We start from the raw sequence: 19,320 nt of genomic DNA, 5'->3' as shown, positions 1-19,320 counted from the left end.
ACCTAACGTTAGGCACCATTTACAGAATACGCCTAAGCCCATCCATGTGACTTAGGCACAACAAATTATGTCAATGAAAACGTGCTGTAAATGTACACACTTAATTTTAGGTGTGAAGCAGATTATTCTATAACACTGCGCGTAAATTTTAGGAACATCTGTGACCCATCCATGCTCCTCCCATAGCCACGGTCCCTATTGAGATCCACATGGTAGAATTTACACAGACTATGTTATAGATTACACTTAGCTAGTAGTGCTCATAAATTCTAATTAGTGCCAATTAGTACCTAAAATTGTTTGTTAACATCTAATTATCAGTGCTGATTGGCTTAACTAATTGAGTTGCACGTGCAAAACAGATTATACCTAGATTTCCACACACTACTCTAGTCACACTATGTAGAATCTGGAGGTATGTATCTATTTTTATTTATGACACCTACAAAATCAGTGCCAATCAAAACATGCTTAAGTATATTCTATAAGCTGCGCCTAAAGTTAGGCACAGTTTACACAATACGCCTAAGCCTGTTCACATGACTAGAATCTAGACACATCAAATTATGTCAATGAAAGCCTACTGTAAATGCTTATGCCTAATTTTAGGAACAGACCCCTGGATTCTATATAGCACACCCAGAGATCCGTGCCAAAATTCAAGAATATTCACCGTTGATAAGAGCACTTAACAAGCAATAATGAGCACTAATTGGCACTAATTAGAATTTACATGCACAACTCACTAAGTGCATTCTGTAATGCAGTGTGCCTAACTTCTAATGTGCGCAGGCAAAAAGGGACATGGTTATGGGTGGGAAAATGGGCATTGTATGGGCATTCTGAAATTTATGCACGTAGTTATAGAATGTGGCCCATGTTTTCGTTGGTGTGAAGGATGCATGTAGTTTTAGGTGCTAGGTTGCCAACTAAGCATATTCTATATACTGCGCCTAACTCTAGGTGCCGCTCATAGAATATGCTTAGTCAGCACTGATTTCTGCACCAATTTTTTAGGCGCTATATATAGAATCTCCCCCGGACTGGATTATTCTATAACACTGAACGTAAATTTTAGGAACGCCCATACCCACCCATGCTCCTCCTATTGTCACACTCCCTTTCGGGATGCACACAGTAGAATTTACATTGACTACGTTATAAAATATGCTTAACAAGTAGTGAACGTAAATTCAAATTATTGCCAATTAGCACTGATAATTGCTTGATAATATCAAATTATAGGTGCTGATTGGCTTGTTAACCAATTGAGTTGCGCATGCAAAACAGAATGCACCTAAATTTGTATGTGCAAATCTAGTTACACTATATAGAATCTGGGGGTATGTGGATAATTGCAGCTCTGCCCATTATAAGTGGATATTAGCCAGTGCTAAATATTAGGCTTTATTTTCAAACTCAGTTCTGCATGTCAAGTGATACCTATGTATAGGGTCTTCATTAGACAATTAGCAATAGCCATTGTTGGCACACAAAAACATCACCACCACAGCAGAGTGTCATAATACAACAAAACCTTAACACAAGCATTTACATAGTAACATAGTAACATACATAGAAACATAGTAAATGACGGCAGATAAAGACCTGTACAGTCCATCCAGTCTGCCCAACAAGATAAACTCATTATACATGGTATATGATACTTTATTTGTATACCCGAGTTTGATTTGTCCTTGCCTTTCTCAGGGCACAGATCGTAGAAGTCTGCCCAGTACTGTTCTTGTACTAAGTTCTGAAGCTAACATCGAAGCCCCTTAAATTTACACTCCAGCCCATCCCTTATCTATTCAGTCACGATCAGGGCGTAGACCGTAGAAGTCTGCCCAGCTCCCGTTTTGTTTCCAATGGGCGTTGCCACCCAATCTTCGCTAAGATTCCATGGAACCATTCCTTCTAAACAGGATTCCTTTCTGTTTATCCCACGCATGTTTGAATTCCATTATCGTTTTCATCTCCACCACCTCCCGCGGGAGGGCATTCCACATATCCACCACCCTCTCCGTGAAAATATACTTCCTGACATTAGTCCTGAGTCTGCCCCCTTCAACCTCAATTCATGTCCTCTAGTTCTACCGCCTTCCCATCTCCGGAAAAGGTTCGTTTGCAGATTAATACCTTTCAAATATTTGAATGTCTGTATCATATCACCCCTGTTTCTCCTTTCCTCCTTTTCGGGTCATCAAGTCTCTACTCGTACAGTTTGTAAGGCAAATCCCATACAATTTTCGTAGCTTTTCTTTGCACCGCTTCCAGTCTTTTTACATCTTTAGCAAGATATGGCCTCCAAAACTGAACACAATACTCCAAGTGGGGCCTCTCCAATGACTTGTAGAGGGGTATCAACACCTCCTTTCTTCTGCTGGTTATGCCCCTCTCTACGCAGCCTAGCATCCTTCTGGCCACGGCCGTCGCCTTGTCGCATTGTGTGGTGAAAGCTTCAACATCTGCATCAGAGGTTCCTGGTTTAGGATGGCATGACCAGAATCTTGATGTACACAAGACACAATGAGGGACAGTAGATTCTTGGAATTGTTTCCAATCATAGTAGCACTATATATGTATATATTGGTTAAGAATTTGACCAATAAACATGTGTTCTTTAGATCAGATAATACAACTGTAGTCCAAGCCAATAACTGGCTGAATGCAAAAAATCAGGGGTTGATCTCACTGCTCAAGGGGTGTCACTAATATGCCTGAGAAATAATAGCCTTAACATGCACACTAGGTTAAATAGTGCAGGTCCCATACAGGTACTTTTTCTTAAGCAACCATGAACTTTCTTATGAAACACATCTTCACAAGGTTTCATTTATGCTACTGAACAACTTTGTAAGCACTGAGACCCTTATAGTTAGAATAGTAAGGTGTACAAAAGGTTTGGGGGAATGATACAGGCACTACTTATTGCTGATTTGGTCTAGTACTGGAGTGGTGAGTCATTGTCTTGCACCTGTGTTATGAATAAAAATGTATGGACACACATGTTTCAAAACAGATTCTGGAGTGTTAAGCATTTCCACAAGAAAATTGCATAAAAAGAGACACAACTTTATCTCTTTCCACACACCTGAGTCCTCTGAATGTCTCCTATACTTGCCTGAATTCTTATACAATTTTAGCACCAGATAGCAGAGAAGGATTCTCAAACATAGGTGTTGTAACAGGGAGAGCCATGGGTGCTATGGCAACCCCAAACTTTTCCTTTGCTCCACCTACTCCCAATGAGATGTTTCCTTCATTACAACCCTCTCCTATTCTCAAATGTCATACTATCTTTTCAGTGAAATAATATTGCATTATGTTTCCCCTTATTTTACTCTTTCTTATATAGACCCTCCTTCACACTGGAAAAATGTTTGCTTGTTGCATATTTATTTCATTGACTCACTGCTATTGTGAGGTAGATGTTTTTATGTCCTTGAATTCTTTGTGAAAAAATTATGTATAGCCATGGTTGGAATATGAAAAGAAAACCATAATTAAAAAGTTAGTACTAAATTAATTATTTTCTCAACAGTGAAAGGTTGAAATAAAGATAGGAACTGAAAGCTGTGTTGATTTGTCCTTAAAAAATTCACATCAGCTTTCATTCATTTTGAGGGGCATTTTCTATATGATTTATAAATCCAATTTTGGACATTTTGTGAACATACTACTACTACTACTACTTAAACATGGCCATTTTCAAACCAGAAAAATGTCCAAACTTTTGTCTCAAAAATGACCATTTGCTAGATGTTTTTGTGCTCAGTGCATCTATCTTTTAGGACTATTTTTTTGGGGGGGAAACATCCAGGGGAAAAGCACCTAAAAACAAGCCATTGGGATGTATGGATGGCCAGAATTCTTAGTGTACTGGCCACAAAAACATCCCAGCAGAGCAGTACCCAACTGTACACTGCTACAATAATCCTTATGGCTTCAGGTGTCACCTATATAAGAACATAAGAATAGCCATACTAGGTCAGACCAATGGTCCATCTAGCCCAGTATCTTGCTTCCAACAGTGGGCAATCCAGGTCACAAGTACCTGACAAACCCAGTTAGTAGCAACATTCCATGCTACCAATCCTGGGGCAAGCAGTCCCCCATGTCCATCTCAATAGCAGACTATGGACTTTTCCTCCAGGAAATTGTTCAAACTTTTTTTAAACTCAGATACACTAACCGCTGTTACCACATCCTCCGGCAGTGAGTTCCAGAGCTTAACTATTTTCTGAGTGAAAAAATATTTCCTCATATTTGTTTTAAAAGTATTTCCATGTAATTTCATTGAATGTCCCCTGATCTTTGTAAATTTTGAAAGAGTGAAAATTCGATTCACTTCTACCTGTTCTGCACTACACAGGTTTTTATAGACCTCAATCAACTCAGCCATCTCTTTTCCAGGGCCCTTTCTGATTTGGACACGCTGCAGAGAATAATGTCTCAAATCCGAGTTTTGAAAATTGTGATGTGGACATTTTTTGGAGAAAAACATCCAAATACCACTTTATGTCAATTTTTGTGACATCTTTCTCATTTGATAATGAGCCCCTTTATGTTCCAATACATTTTATTCAAGGAAAATATAGCAACAAAGTCAAAAAAAAAAAATCAGAGCCTCTTTTATCAAACCGACTAGTGGTTCCCAGAATTTAGTGGTATAGAATACCAGGGTTACATGCCCAACTAGCATGCCATGATTTACACTAAATTTGAACAGATGGTTTGGGTGCAGGAATCCACCATAAGCACTATTCTATAAAAGGCAGTCAACCCATTTAGTGTGGATTTTTCCCCAGCACCTAAATTTGAGCTCCATTTACTGAATCTGGCCCTATGTGAATAGATGCTAGTTTAGCAGATTAAACTGATTCCCCACTCCACCCCCCCCCACCCCCCATTCCTAATCCTTCCTCATCACTTTTCATTTAAAAAGTCTATGTCATACTGCCCCAATTGTTTCTCCTACTTGCTTTCAGTTTTTTGAACTATTTCACAGTGGTGAACAGACACCCCCACCTTCCTGAACCATAACAAGTAGCTTAGATTTCCCACACAACAAACCTCCTGCAGGGGAGAAGGAGGAAAAGAAGATGGTACCACTTCCTGCTCAGCTGAATGCTAAAGTGCTGCTGCAGATGAGAGCTTCAGACTTTTATATCAGTGGCGTAGCTACAGGTGGGCCTGAGTGGGCCAGGGCCCACCCATTTAGGGCTCAGGCCCATCCAACAGTAGTACGCATTAAGCGGTAGCTGGTGAGGATCCCAAACTTGGCCAGCTGAAGACTTCCCCCTGATGGTAATGAAAACACTACTCTCTATGATAACAGCATCTGCGCATTCTCAGTTTTCAGTGCATGCCTGCTGCAGACCCCCAAGGTAGAAAGAAGCATTTTCCCGCCAGCTGAGATTTTTTTGGTGGTGATTGGGGGGAGGGAGAACACTTGGTGCCCACCCACTTCTTGTCTAGGCCCACCTGAAATCTGTTGTCTGGCTACGCCTCTGCTTTTATTGAATGCACTCTGGGGTGAACAGGTGAAACTCCATTCAGAATTAATTTCAAAACAGGAATGTGTCTCTTTACTTTCAGATACGCTGGTGGTGCAATCATTTTATCACATTTGTTTTTCACCACTCACACTCCTGATGCAGGAACTTTGCTGAAGCACAGTGCCGTGTCAACTCCTACTTTAGTATTGATTAAAGATTTTTACTTCATTATTACATCTCCTGGAATTACTCCCTTTCCTTTGACTTTGTTCTGTTTGTAGCAGATCCTGTTTCTTCACCATTGGTAGCTGTTTGTGTTATCATATTTTAATGCCATTCACTAGAGCAGGGAAGCTCCTGAAGCACACCACCAATTTTTCTTAATATTAGCCTTTTGGATTTTTTTGTGATAATATGGCTACCAGAAAGCGTTATAAAGTTGAGGCAGTGGAGTCACCATTGCCAAGTAAACCTGCTAAGGAGAAGAATGATGGCAGAGACATGGTGGCACTGAACAACTGCAACATATCACAAAATGACTTACTGATAATAGTACTGATATCAAAGAAATTAAAACAGAGATAAGTCAGTTGCCTATAGGGTTTTCTGCTTTTGAGGACAAAACTGAAACAGTAGAACAGCAGGTGAGTGACCCACTAGTGCATGGCAGAAAGTTTTGAAAATGGCACTGGAGCTACAAGCAACTATGGAGGACTCAGGAAATCAAAATAGCATAACAATGTGAGAATTCTTAGTCTTCCAGAAGGTTTGCAAGGGTGAGAATTTGCTTCAGTTTATGGAAGAATTTCTGCCAAAGCTGTTGAAATTGCAATATGAGCATTCGTTTAACATTGAAAGGGCATACAGAGTCCTGACATGCCTGAATGTGACTCAGAAAATCCTGCACTCATTTGTACTCAAAATTCTCCATTTTCCACAGGTATTATAGATGATGTTTGCTAAAGCTGCTCAGTCTTTGCAATGGAATGGCCACCATATCTCTGTTCTAGCAGATTTTACCAAAGCAGCAATTGATACATGCAAATACTCCTTAGTGTTATAGCCTAGCCTTAAGGCCTTAGAGGCAAAATATGGACTTTATGCTCTGGCATGCCTCAAAGTCATGCATGGAAATGTTACTAAGACATCCATTGATCCTAAACTGCTGGAGTGATATCATCTGGAATAGGAATCAAATGGAATGCACATTACCTAATTGGGACCCATGTTAGTATATATTATAGCAGATTTGCTTTCCGACTCTATTGTTTATATGGACTAACTCTTTTGATCATTTTGTGATATGGTGCTATAGATTTTGGGGTGATTCCAGTCTCTGCTTACATCTTAGACTTTGATCCCAGGTTTACCCCTGTGGAGGAGTCCTGTGTTGTATTTGTTTATTTATTGGGATTTATTAACCGCCTTTATGAACAGGTTCACCCAAGGCGGTGTATGAAATATTTGATTGAGTTATGTATGTTTGATGTGTTTAGTTGTATGTATGTTGGACAGAGAGGAATCAGTAGACATATGTGTTGGTATGGGCTGGGATATGACGAGAAGACACTGCAAATCAGTCTGCTACTGGTCTCCATGTTATCTTGCTGACATTAGATAAACGGAGAGTTTAAATTTGGTATACGTCCTGATAACATCCTATAAAAAGGGAAAAAATTGACATATTTAAAAAAGTTCTTCATCTCCATCGCCTTTTTAGAGGAAACACATTATCTGGTTATGGATTGTCTAAATTGAAAACTAAATAGGTACAAGACTGTTTTTAATCCCCAGGGATGGGTAGAAAAAAATAATGTGTCTATTTTATTGTCAAAATGATTGTCTTATACTGTTTTATCATACCAAGCAGATGTAGAAAGGAGAGGGATTATTCTGGTGTTACAATTGGTGCCAAAGAAATATGCATTTATTAATGTATTTGCTCCAATTCTAGGTCAACCCCAATTTTTTCAGGATGTTGCACATCGATTTGCACATCTTGGAGTAGACTCTGTAGTGTTGGGAGGTGATGTAAATCCAAAAGAAAGAGAAAATAATCACCTAGTCAAAATGTCAAAATTTATTTCTAAGTCTCTAGTTGCCGTACTGCCTGTAACTGTAATCAAGCCACAACATATTTCTGACCATGCTAGAATTACTGTGTGCTTAGATATGGCTTTCTCTCAATCTAAGCAGAAACTGTGATGATTTGTTTCAAGATTACATTTTTGGGGGAAAAATGGCTAGTTGGACACAGGAATATTTTCAAAATAATATGAATGTGCCTATTTCTTACCAGGTTATTTGGGACGTGCATAAAGCTTAAATATGCGGTGAAACTATTGCATATTCTGCCTTTAAGAATAAGTAGCAAAAGGCAGAATTTTCTCTACTTGCAAATGACATAAAGGAGATGGAATCCATCTACAGAGCCTTTGGTAAAAATGGGATATAACATGTTTGCAAGAGCTGAAGTTTCAATTTAATAAAATGCTAAGTGTGAGAGCTGGCATTCAATTACTTGCTCATCAATCTATTTAATATGCTAGTATGAATAAAGCAGGCAGCACCTTGGCAAATTTATCTTAAAAGCTCACATCAAGTTACTGTCATGCACACTATTAATCAGGATGGAACTACATTAGCGAAGCCTGCAGAGATAGCAAAGCATTTTGTAAATTATTATGCCAACTTTTATCAATATGGGAAGTCAGTTATAGTTGAGCAAATACAAGTCTTTCTTGCTACCTTCAAAAAGCCAGTTTCCCCTTGTTTGGATGTCACTTGTTTAGATAAAACTGTTACTTGTCAAGAAATATTGATAGCGACTTCTTGCTTAAAACCTTGAAAAGCACCTGGGAGTGATGGTTTGACAGCTGATTTTTATCAGATGTTTTCTACTTTATCTCCTTGGTTATTGAAACTATATGAGCATATCATTAATAACAAGCAATGAAGTGGCTTCTTTGCTGAAGGTTTTGTGGTTTTCCTGGCAAAATCTGGCAGGGATCCTATAACCTATGTTTACTAAGTGGTGCTATGGGCGCGTTAATGTTTTTAGCGCACATAAATGGTTTACGTGCGTTAAACGCTAACGTGCCCATAGAAATGTATAGGCGTATTAGTGTTTAACATGCCTTAAATTTACAGGCGCGTTAAAAATGCTAACACAGCTTAGTAAACATACCCCTATGTTTGCTAGCAATTACAGACCAAATATAATTTTTGAATTATTATTGTATAATATAGGCTAAAGTGTTAGCTGACCATTTATCACCTGTTACTGGGTCATTAATTGATCCAGATCAAAATTATTTTATGAAGGGCAAATTGGCAATGGATAAAAATACCAGAATATTTAGTCATGTTCTCCAAGTTGCTCAGAGATTATAGGATCCAGCCTGGGGTTTTGGATGGTGAGAAAATGTTCAGTTATATTGAAAGGACATCTCTATTTCAGGTGTTAAAATGGTTTTTATTTACTGACCACTTTATAGGTATGCAGAAGAAGTGTATAGAGTCACAGATGGAATCACAAGTTGAGCCAAATGTGAAAGTAGCACCTTTATTCAGGGACCCTTTTACTATACTGCAGCAAAAGAGGGCCTGCGCTGGCATCAGCGTGTTTTTCATAGTAACATAGTAGATGACGGCAGAAAAAGACCTGCATGGTCCATCCAGTCTGCCAAGACAAACTCATATGTGTATACCTTACCTTGAATTTGTACCTGTCCTTTTCAGGGCACAGACCGTATAAGTCTGCGCAGCAGTATTTCCCGCCTCCCAGCCACCAGTCCCACCTCCCATCATCGGCTCTGGTACAGACCGTATAAGTCTGCCCTCCCCTATCCTAGCCTCCCAACCACCAACCCCTCTTCCCCCCACCTGCTCCGCCACCCAATTTCAGCTAAGCTTCTGAGGATCCATTCCTTATGCACAGGATTCCTTTATGCATATCCCACGCATGTTTGAACTCCGTTACTGTTTTCATCTCCACCACCTCCCGCGGGAGGGCATTCCAAGCGTCCACCACCCTCTCCGTGAAAAAATACTTCCTGACATCTTTCCTGAGTCTGCCCCCCTTCAATCTCATTTCATGTCCTCTCGTTCTACCGCCTTCCCATCTCCGGAAAAGATTTGTTTGCGGATTAATACCTTTCAAATATTTGAACGTCTGTATCATATCACCCCTGTTCCTCCTTTCCTCCAGGGTATACATGTTCAGGTCAACAAGTCTCTCTTCATACGTCTTGGAACGCAAATCCCATACCATCCTCGTAGCTTTTCTTTGCACCGCTTCCATTTTTTTAACATCCTTCGCAAGATACAGCCTCCAAAACTGAACACAATACTCCAGGTGGGGCCTCACCAACGTCTTATACAGGGGCATTAAAACCTCCTTTCTTCTGCTGGTCACTCCTATCTCCGGGTAAAAGGCTGGGTTTTTTTTTAAAAGAAATGGCCATGTGGCAAATGAAGCACTTGCAATGCGGGCATTTCAGGGGGGGGGGAGCACTTACCTCCACCCATTGAGGTGACGGTAAGGGCTCCCACACTAACCTGGTGGTAACTGATTCCCGCCAGGTAAACACCAGTGCTACAAAAATGATTTTGTAGCGCTGGAAATGGCACGTGAAAACTGTTTTGGCAAATATCTGCAAAAGGGGTCAGATGACAATCACAGCAAGATTTGTCTTCCTTTCAAGGTCTTCACTACATAACAGCTTGTCAGTTTATAGATAAGGCAAAGTGCTTTATTTCAATCCTACACCAAGATTATGGATTAATTCTGATTTACCCCAATTTGTTTCTCTGTACGTGATATACGGTTGGGATGTCCCTTCTCCTCTTTATTTTTTATTTTGGCTCTTGAAGCCTTGCTTATCTGTACAAGAGAACATCTAGAATTGCATGGAAATAAAGTTTGGGATATGTTGGTTAAGCCTTTCAGTGTTGTACAGTAACTAAGTAAATGGAATTAGGTACTTTTACTTGTAAAGAAGTACAGGAAACATTTGTTACTTTTACTTTTAACAAAGTAATAATTCACCAATTTTTACTACTTTTACTCAGTTACATCTGATGCTTGCAATTAAAAGTAAAAAGTAAAAGTGTAAATGACGATGTCTTTGTAAACCAAATGAAGCAGCAAAACCTGAAACAGGATTTTACTATTGCAAACCTCATTATGCAAACAGTGGATCATCTCATCTTTTGTTTTGTTGTTCAGTGAATATAGCCTATAAGAACAGTGGAGTTGCCAGTGTTTGTTTGAATTGTTTGGTTGCTGGTTATCACTAGCAGTTAGCCAAGTTTCTGTCAAGCAAGGAATATCTAGTTTTGAATTCTGGATAATATCCAAAATGATGCTATATTTGGAATGGAAAGGCAGGCATGCATTCAGAAATCTAATACATAATAAGGAGGTGGGAGAGGTCTTATGAGAAATCTGTAGAGGCCCACCTGTTGCCAAGAGAGCATAGGTTAGATCTTGGGTGCATCCTACCTTACGATGATTCAAGTAGTCCACAAAGCATAATCATTGATAACCCCAGACAACTGCATAAAATCTAGGCAAGAAAATGACCATAGTAGAGCACCAATGAGCCGATGGTGCCCTCAGGAGGTGCACAAAGGAACGCAGCAAGGAGTACAACCTTATCCTTCTGCACATTCCTTTGGCATGCACTGCAGTAAGGGGCCCTTTTACAAAGCAGCGGTAGATGTACCACCGCATCGCCATGTGCCAAATCGACCCTACTGCCAGGCTCGCTCAGGCGCACGGCGGTAGTTCCAACTTCCAGTGTGTGGCAATAATGGTTCTAGAAAATAGTTTTCTATTTTCTAGTGCAAAAGGTGTGCCCAGCAGTAATTGGGCAGCGCTGCACACTGCCAGGTTTCCGCCGGAGCCCTACCGCCAGGACTCCCATAGGAAACAGATGCAGGCCAATGCCTTGGCTTAATGCACAGCCATTTCTTTCTGGAAAAAAAACACCTTTTACTGGTGGCAGTAAAAGGGAACCTCGGCATGTGGCACACCTGTACACCGACGCCACCACAGTGCCCCTTTTACTGCCATTTGGTAAAAGGACCCCCTAAGTGATTTCTATCTCTCTTTATTGCTTTCATGAGACTGCAGTCCTAAAAACTACAAATAGAAAATGTAAAACATGTCCAGAAAGAAAACAGCAAAACAATCTGCACATTTAAAGAAATAAAATAATTTCACAGCCCACATTTAGGCAGAACAGAGAGCAATAAAAGTGATTTCTTTTAAAAGAGCAAACAATGATGTCACCTTCTGGGGCAGAGTGAGGGGGTATGGCTAAAACTACGGTGTCTGTGGCTGAATCGAGCATGGAGCTGCAAAGAATCTTTGAGCCTGAAATGCACAGTAACAATGGGAATTATGAGCCACAGTAAGTGGTTTGTTTTAAAAGCACAAACAATGTTATTATGTCTGGGGACAGAGATGTCAAAAATTGCTACATCTTCTGATGTATATGATATAAATCTTTCCACAGACTTTTGCAGTTAACCTGTAATCCCCTAAGCGTTCATCCACTTTTCTGCTATTTTACCTTGTTAGTCTTCTGAGAAATGTGTATATCTTTCAGTCATATTGCTTTGCATGATAAGGTGGAGGCCGGATGATATTAGAATTTCTTAAACTGCTATTGATTTTGGCCACATTAATCAGATTTTGTTGTATATCACAAAGTAGTAATTACTTTGAACTGGTCCTAGGAATTCAATGTGATAAATACAGCTCAATGTAATTTAATACCAGTAGGATGCATTTTTATAAATCATGGGCTTTCTTTTAGCATTATCTTAATATTACATAGGGCTCATAATTAAAATTTTAAAATCATCTAAAAAAAAATGGCACAAGTGGCAGATGGACATGTTTCTGACACTGAAACATGCAAATCATGTAATCAAATATACTCAGAAAAAATGTTTAGGTCTGATATTCACTGAAAAAAAAGGCACATTTTCAGAATGGGCGTTTCGGGGGCATGTTGTGGGTGTGAAATGAGTGGTGTTACACGATGGATGTTTTTTTGTGACAACAGATAGCAAAATGACTTCCTGAGGATGGAAAGAAAAAAACTGTGATTTACATCTGCTTTAAAAGTGACTAGGTCAAGTCCAAACTCTATTTGAACCCATTTGTGAATTTGCTGAGTTGGAGAGTAGATGGAATTGGTCACTTGTGAAAAACAGTGGAAAGTTGCTGAGTGGTTTGTTACCTTGGTTTGTTTGCCCTAGTCTGAAACTTTTGACCCTTACCCTTACATAATAACAGAAGTGTAGCCATACTGGGTCACACCAATGGTCCATCTAACCCAGTATCCTGTTTTCCAAACAGTGGCCAAGCCAGATCACAAGTACCTGGCAGAAACCCAAATTGTGGCAACACTCCATACTACCAATCCCAGGGCAAGCAGTTGCTTCCCATGTCTGTCTCAATAGTAGACTCATGGACTTTTCCTCCAGGAATTTCTCCAAACCTTACTTAAACCCAGATACACAAACCGCTGTTACCACATCCTCCAGCAAAGAGTTCCAGAGCTTAACTATTCGTTCAGTGAAAAAAAATTCCTCCTATTTGTTTTAAAAGTATTTCCATGTAACTTCCTTGAGTGTCCCCTAGTCTTTGTACTTTTGGAACGAGTAAAAAATCGATTTATTTCTAGTCATTCTATACCACTCAGGATTTTGTAGACCTCAATCATATCTCCCCTCAGCTGTTTCTTTTCCAAACTGAAGAGCACTAGCCCAGTGGGACCACGGGGGCCTGGACTCCCCAAATTTCATCCGGGCACCTGGTTTTGCTGGCGGAGGTCCCCAACCCCCACCACCCAAAGCCTTCATCAGCGCCAGTGCGTTCCCTGCTCTATGCTCTTTCTTCCTCCTGACATCCTGAATGTTCCTTTAAGTGAAACTGAGTATGCTCAGTTTCACTTAAAGGAGCGTACACAGGAACGTGAGGAAGAAGAAAGAGCAGGGCAGCGAATGTCTCCAGCACCGAAGAAGGCTTCAGCTGGTGGGGGTTGGGGACCCCTGCCAGCAAAGGTATTTGCTGCTGTGGGGTGCAGCAGGGGGAGCAGCGAGGTAGTGGGGGGAAGCGAGGCGGTGGGGAGGGCAAGACGGAGGGGCAGCAGACTAAAATGTGCCCCCCCACCTTGGGCTCTGGCCCCCTCCCGCCACGAGGTATTGTTACGCCCCTGCTTTAGCCTTTCCTCATACGAGAGGAATTCCATCCCCTTTATCATTTTGGTTGCCCTTCTTTGAACCTTTTCTAATTCTGTTATATCTTTTTTGAGATACGGTGACCAGAACTGAATGCAATACTCAAGGTGTGGACGCACTATGGAGCGATACAGAGACATTATAGTATTTGCAGTCTTATTCACCATTCCTAGATAGTAATTCTTAGCATTCTGTTTGCTTTTTTTGCCACCACCGCACACAGCAGAAGATTTCAGCAGATTATCTACAACGACACCCATATTTTTTTCTTGAGTGCAGACCCCCAAGGTGGACTCAGGTAACTATGATTTAGATTATTCTTTCCAATGTGCATCTCCTTGCATTTGTCCACATTAAATTTCATCTGCCATTTGGACGCCCAGTCTTCCAATTTCCTAAGGTCTTCCTGCAATATTTCACAGTCTGCATGTGTTTTAACAACCTTGAATAGTTTTGTATCTTCTGCAAATCTAATCACCTCACTCGTTCCGATTTCCTCTGTGTCTCACCTCCTCATGTTCTTGTCCACACCTACTAGCCCCCCAGCTTCACTCATCACTTGCTCTCTACAGCATTCTTTCTCTAGCTCAACCTGTTACCCAGGCATCTCAAATACTGTCTAGTTTCCATTTAAGGTAACTGCTTATACTGTGAGTTAAGTAATTGATAGCATTTCATTTACGGAGCCCATCATTAGGTTATCCTAAAGCAATTTAGGAGACCTTTTGTGTGTTGACATATAATTCTTTGCCTACACAGAAAAAACAGTGATCTTCTCCTCTCCTGATGATTCTGTGTGCCAAAGCTTAGATTATCTCCACCATTATTTGGCCATTGTGACTAGAACATTGTTATGAAAAAAATGTTTCTGTGGATGCTTTCTTTAAAGTAATGATGATTGATTTCTCTCTGATAGTTTTCTATGTTAAAGTTCAAAACATGAACTTAATTTAATTGTTTAGAACGGATCAATTGGGCCATTCTGTCATCATCTATTTTGTTATTCTGCTACTAAGATAAGCAGTAAGACTGCATTCACTTTAAATCAGACACAGCCATATGTAACCCCCTGTTATATTGAAGCCCTGTGTGGGAGGAACCCAGCATGGAAATAATCATGAGTCCATCTCACACTGGAGGGTGTCTTGATTCGTGGAGCCTCAGTGTGGGGTGGAGCTAACAAATTACTATTTAAAAAAGGACAGTGCTGTAAAACTTGTCCTTGGTAGCCTGAGTCAATGAAGTCTAAACCCCCACCAAGTGACCTGTTGGAACTAAAGAGGGGTTGCCTGCTGAGGAATACTTGAGAGGGGAGCAGGATCAAAGCTATTATTTTTAATCTCCTGAGCCGAATAGAGAAGCCAACCTGCAGGCTGGAGATTGGGGAGTCTCATCATAAACCGGGTTTAAGGGTAGGATGTTGTCTGCCTGTGACCTGTGATTCCTTCCAGGATAAACCCCTGAAAGGTTTGGACAGTGAATACAAGGTCCAATTTGCTGATGATGAAAATACATCGGAGAAAGTGATTGTAGAGTGTCAACTGTTTGCAGTTCGGGTGAAACGGTTTTTCTGTGAGTGCGTAACCCAATAAGGAAAGACTATTTGCTCTTGTAACTGAATAAAATGATGAATGATTACCATCATAGCTGTGTGCTGAGGTTTCCTATGAGTGTTCCAATTGTTAAAAAAAGTTCAGTGACTTTTTCTTGACTCTTCTGGTTACTGTGTGGTTCCTATGTGTGACCTGAAGTTTTAATGTTTCCCCATTTCCAGAAAAGATGTGCTTCTATATTAATGCCTTTCAAGTACTTAACCGCCTGTAAAGGTCACCAAAAATTGTGATTTAATTTGGTATTATACGCACAAAGTTAGATGCATGATCCATGCCTAAAACTTACACATAGCCTGAAAAAAGGAGGATGGAAAGAGGACTGTCATGGGCATTTTGTGGCAGAACTGGGGCGTGATTTTGAGTTACGCATTTAATTACAGAATAAGGATGCTCTGTGCGTAAATTTAGGCACAGGTATTTCTACCATGTTTTCATTGGTGCAAATGGTGGTGCCTAAATTTATTTTATTTATTTATTTATTTGTTGTATTTGTATCCCACATTTTCCCACCAATTTGCAGGCTCAATGTGCGACCATGATGCTTAAGCGTTATTCTATAAACCTTACTGAACTTTGAATATTGCTTCCACAGAATTCTCAGTCCTGACAGGTAGAGGAGCAGAAGATCTGAGACAGGAAACAAACCCAGGCCCTCACAAGACTGTGCATGCAGCCCCTTATTTTTTATTTTTTTTACAGACTCCATCTATTGGCAGGAAACTACAGTATTTGTGTGGGGTTCTTTGGGGGGGGGGGTATTGATATTTGTTAAAGTGAAAGGCAACTTATGAAAACAGATTTGTTTGATAAAAAATGCAAAATAATACATAAATACCACAAATTTCTAAAAACATATACCAAATAAAAATGATACCATGAGACATCACTTACGTGCTGCATTTCCCTTCCTGAAGTACCTTCAACATATTTTTTGAAAGGATTGAGATGGCATCCTTCTTCCTTCTTAAGTATTATTTTTTCTTTCAGTGGTAAAGAGCGAATTACTCCAGGCTTTGTCTATACATTTTTATTTTAAAAAAACCACATGAAAAAGCAAATAAATGAACCTTAATAAGCAGTAAAGTATTACAACTTACTCTTTGATGTTCTCAACTGCTTAGTTATTTCAGAAAAATATACATGCTGCCAAATTGTCTCAGACTAAAAGTCCATCTAAGCATCCTGAAAGTTTGCATAATCAACTAATTATGTGTCTTCCAAAGCAGCAAACATCTTACTGTTTTTATATCAAACTGTATTTATTGATCCATTCGTTATAAAGATAGATCTGTGCCAGTATTACACCTCAAAATCTGTTTGTTGTCTATTCCAATTTGAAAACATCATTGGCAAGACCAGTGGAGACAGGAACAAATTATACTACCAAAATTTCAGCTTAAAATTAAAGACAACAAAACAAATTCCTATTGACCCTCTTACATAGTTGTACCTACCCTTGGAGGATATCAGATTCTGCAAAAATTATTCAGTGATAGACTGTATTGCTTTTTTATTCATTACCAAATATTTCTAAAGACATAGATCATTTTACTTTCAATTTAGGTTTATTTTACATCCTTATCAACCTGTGAAAACAATGCAAAGAAACATAGTAGATGACAGCAGATAAAAGCCTACATTGGTCATCTCCAGTTTGTCCCTTTTCCATGTAGAGATCCCTTGTGTTTGTACCATGTAGTTTTGGATTCCATCACCATGTTTGTGCTCACCTCCTCTCTTAGGAGGGTATTCCAGGCATCATCAACCATCTCTGTTTAAAAGTACTCCCTGTTGTTATTCCTAAGTTGACCACCCTCCAATCTCAATTCATGTCTTCCAGTTCTACCATTTTCCTATCTCTGAAAAAGATTGGTTTGCATATTAATACCTTTCAAGTATTTAAACATCTGCATCATATCTGCCCTATTCTTCCTTTCCACTAGGGTATGCATATTCAGGTCATCAAGTCTCATATATCTTTTGGCGCAAACTCCTTACCATTTTTCCGCTTTCCTCTGAACCTCTTCTAGTTCCTTTTATATCCTTAGTGAGGTAAATGCCTCCAAAACTGAATATAACACTTCAATTGGAGCTTCACCAATGATTTGTACATGAGCATTAACATCTCCTTCCTTCTGGTTTCGCTGCCTTGAGATCCTCAGACACTATGACCCCAAGGTCTTCTGAACTGCACATCAGTTTCCCGCCTCCTATCCAATACATCTCTTTTGGATTTCTACACCCTTAGTGCATCACTCTCAATTTCTTTGCATTAAATTTTAACTGCCAGACCTTACATAACTTCTCATATTGTAGATCTCTTCTCATATTTTCTGCACCTTCCAGGGTGTCCACTCTATTGGAAATGTTTTTGTCATCCACAAAAAAGGCAAACTTTTTCTTCTACTCCTTCAGTAATGCTGATTACAAATATATTAAATAGAATCAGCCCCAGTACTGATCCCAGAGGCGCTCCATTACTCACATTCCTTTCCTCTGAGTGGATTCCATTTACCACCACCCTCTGTCATCTGTTAGTCAACAAGTTTCCAATCCAGTTCACCACTGTGGGTCCTAACTTCAGCCTGTTCAGCTTATTCATGAGTCTCCTGTGAAGAACCGTATCAAAGGCTTTGCTGAAATCCAAGTAGATTACATCTAGTGTACGACTTTTATCCACTTCTTTTATAATTCAGTCATAGAAATCAGATTCATTTTGCAGGATTTTCCTTTGGTAAAAACATGCTGCCTCAGATCTTGCAACTCATTGGATTCTAGGAACTTCAGTAGCTTTCCTTCTGCAGCTTCTCCATTATTTTTCCAACCACCAAAGCCTGTAGTTTACCATTTCTTTGTGAAGAAAATACACAAATATTGTATATTAACATCACAAAAAAATTAACATTCTCATTTGATTTAATAACAAAAATGTTTCTAAATATCTTCCTTTATGCTCTCAGACAAACACAGAAACAGATTTTATAATGCTAAATCATCATAAACATGATGATTTTTCTCTTCACTGTAATTCTTTGTATTGCTAAGCTCACCTGTTTGTACACTTGTATTGAGTGACTTATAAGAACCAATACATAGAACTTAACAACATAAGCATTGCCGTACTGGGACAGACTGATGGTCCATCAAGCCCAGTATCCTGTCTCCAACAGTAGCCAATCCAGGTCACAAGTACCTAACTAGATCCCAAAACAGTACAATACATTTTATGCTGCTTATCCTAGAAATAAACAATTGTGCCTGTGCTCTGTCGAGCATCAAAATATAACAAAATGTTTAAACACACATGAATACAAGTGTATTGCTTCTTCAGCTTATTGAGAGTGGAGTAGTCTCATATGTAACACACGATAAAGATTATTTGATTTTTCACCCAATGACTGGGTGTATTATCTGTGTGTATTGTCTAATCATTGACTGTACCTCCACCACCCTTTGCTAATCTTATATATAAAGATATATTTCTGTTTGTCAATATGCTAACATCTAATTTTATGTAGCACTTAGCTTGAACAAGTTGGTGCTCTTAAAACCCCGACAGGTCCCCGTTTCGTGGTTACTTTCTCAAGGGGGAGTCACCAGTTCAAGTAACAGTCTCAAATAATCTTTATCGTGTGTTACATATGAGACTACTCCACTCTCAATAAGCTGAAGAAGCAATACACTTGTATTCATGTGTGTTTAAACATTTTGTTATATCCTAGAAATAAGCAGTGGATTTTCCCCAAGTCTATTTTAATAATGGCATATGGACAGTGGCGTTCCTAGGGGTGCTGACACCCGGGACGGATCGCCGATGCACCCCGCCCCCCGGGTGCAGCGACCCCCCCCCCCCCGTGCAGTGCGACCCCCACCCCGGCGAAAAAAAACCCTCCCCCCCGGGTGCACGCCGCTGGGGGGGTGCCGCACGCCGGTCAGCATCGTTCTTT

At 39.8% G+C, this 19,320-nt stretch overlaps 1 protein-coding gene across 4 annotated transcripts in view; it reads right to left on the bottom strand.

Moving 5' to 3' along the window:
* MLIP (muscular LMNA interacting protein) overlaps positions 1-19,320 on the bottom strand; it is a 182,039-nt gene that overhangs the window by 9,476 nt on the left and 153,243 nt on the right. For 3 of the 4 annotated variants that reach the window (XM_030198970.1, XM_030198971.1, XM_030198972.1), the window contains one exon: positions 16,265-16,390. The exons of the other annotated variant lie outside the window; for it this stretch is intronic. In XM_030198970.1, coding sequence (XP_030054830.1) covers positions 16,265-16,390 — 126 coding nt within the window. The remainder of the gene's footprint in view (positions 1-16,264; positions 16,391-19,320) is intronic. 4 annotated transcript variants of the gene reach the window in all.

Source organism: Microcaecilia unicolor, chromosome 3, assembly GCF_901765095.1.
Source record: "Microcaecilia unicolor chromosome 3, aMicUni1.1, whole genome shotgun sequence".
Lineage (NCBI taxonomy): Eukaryota > Metazoa > Chordata > Amphibia > Gymnophiona > Siphonopidae > Microcaecilia > Microcaecilia unicolor.
This window is presented reverse-complemented; position numbering and strand designations above follow the sequence as displayed.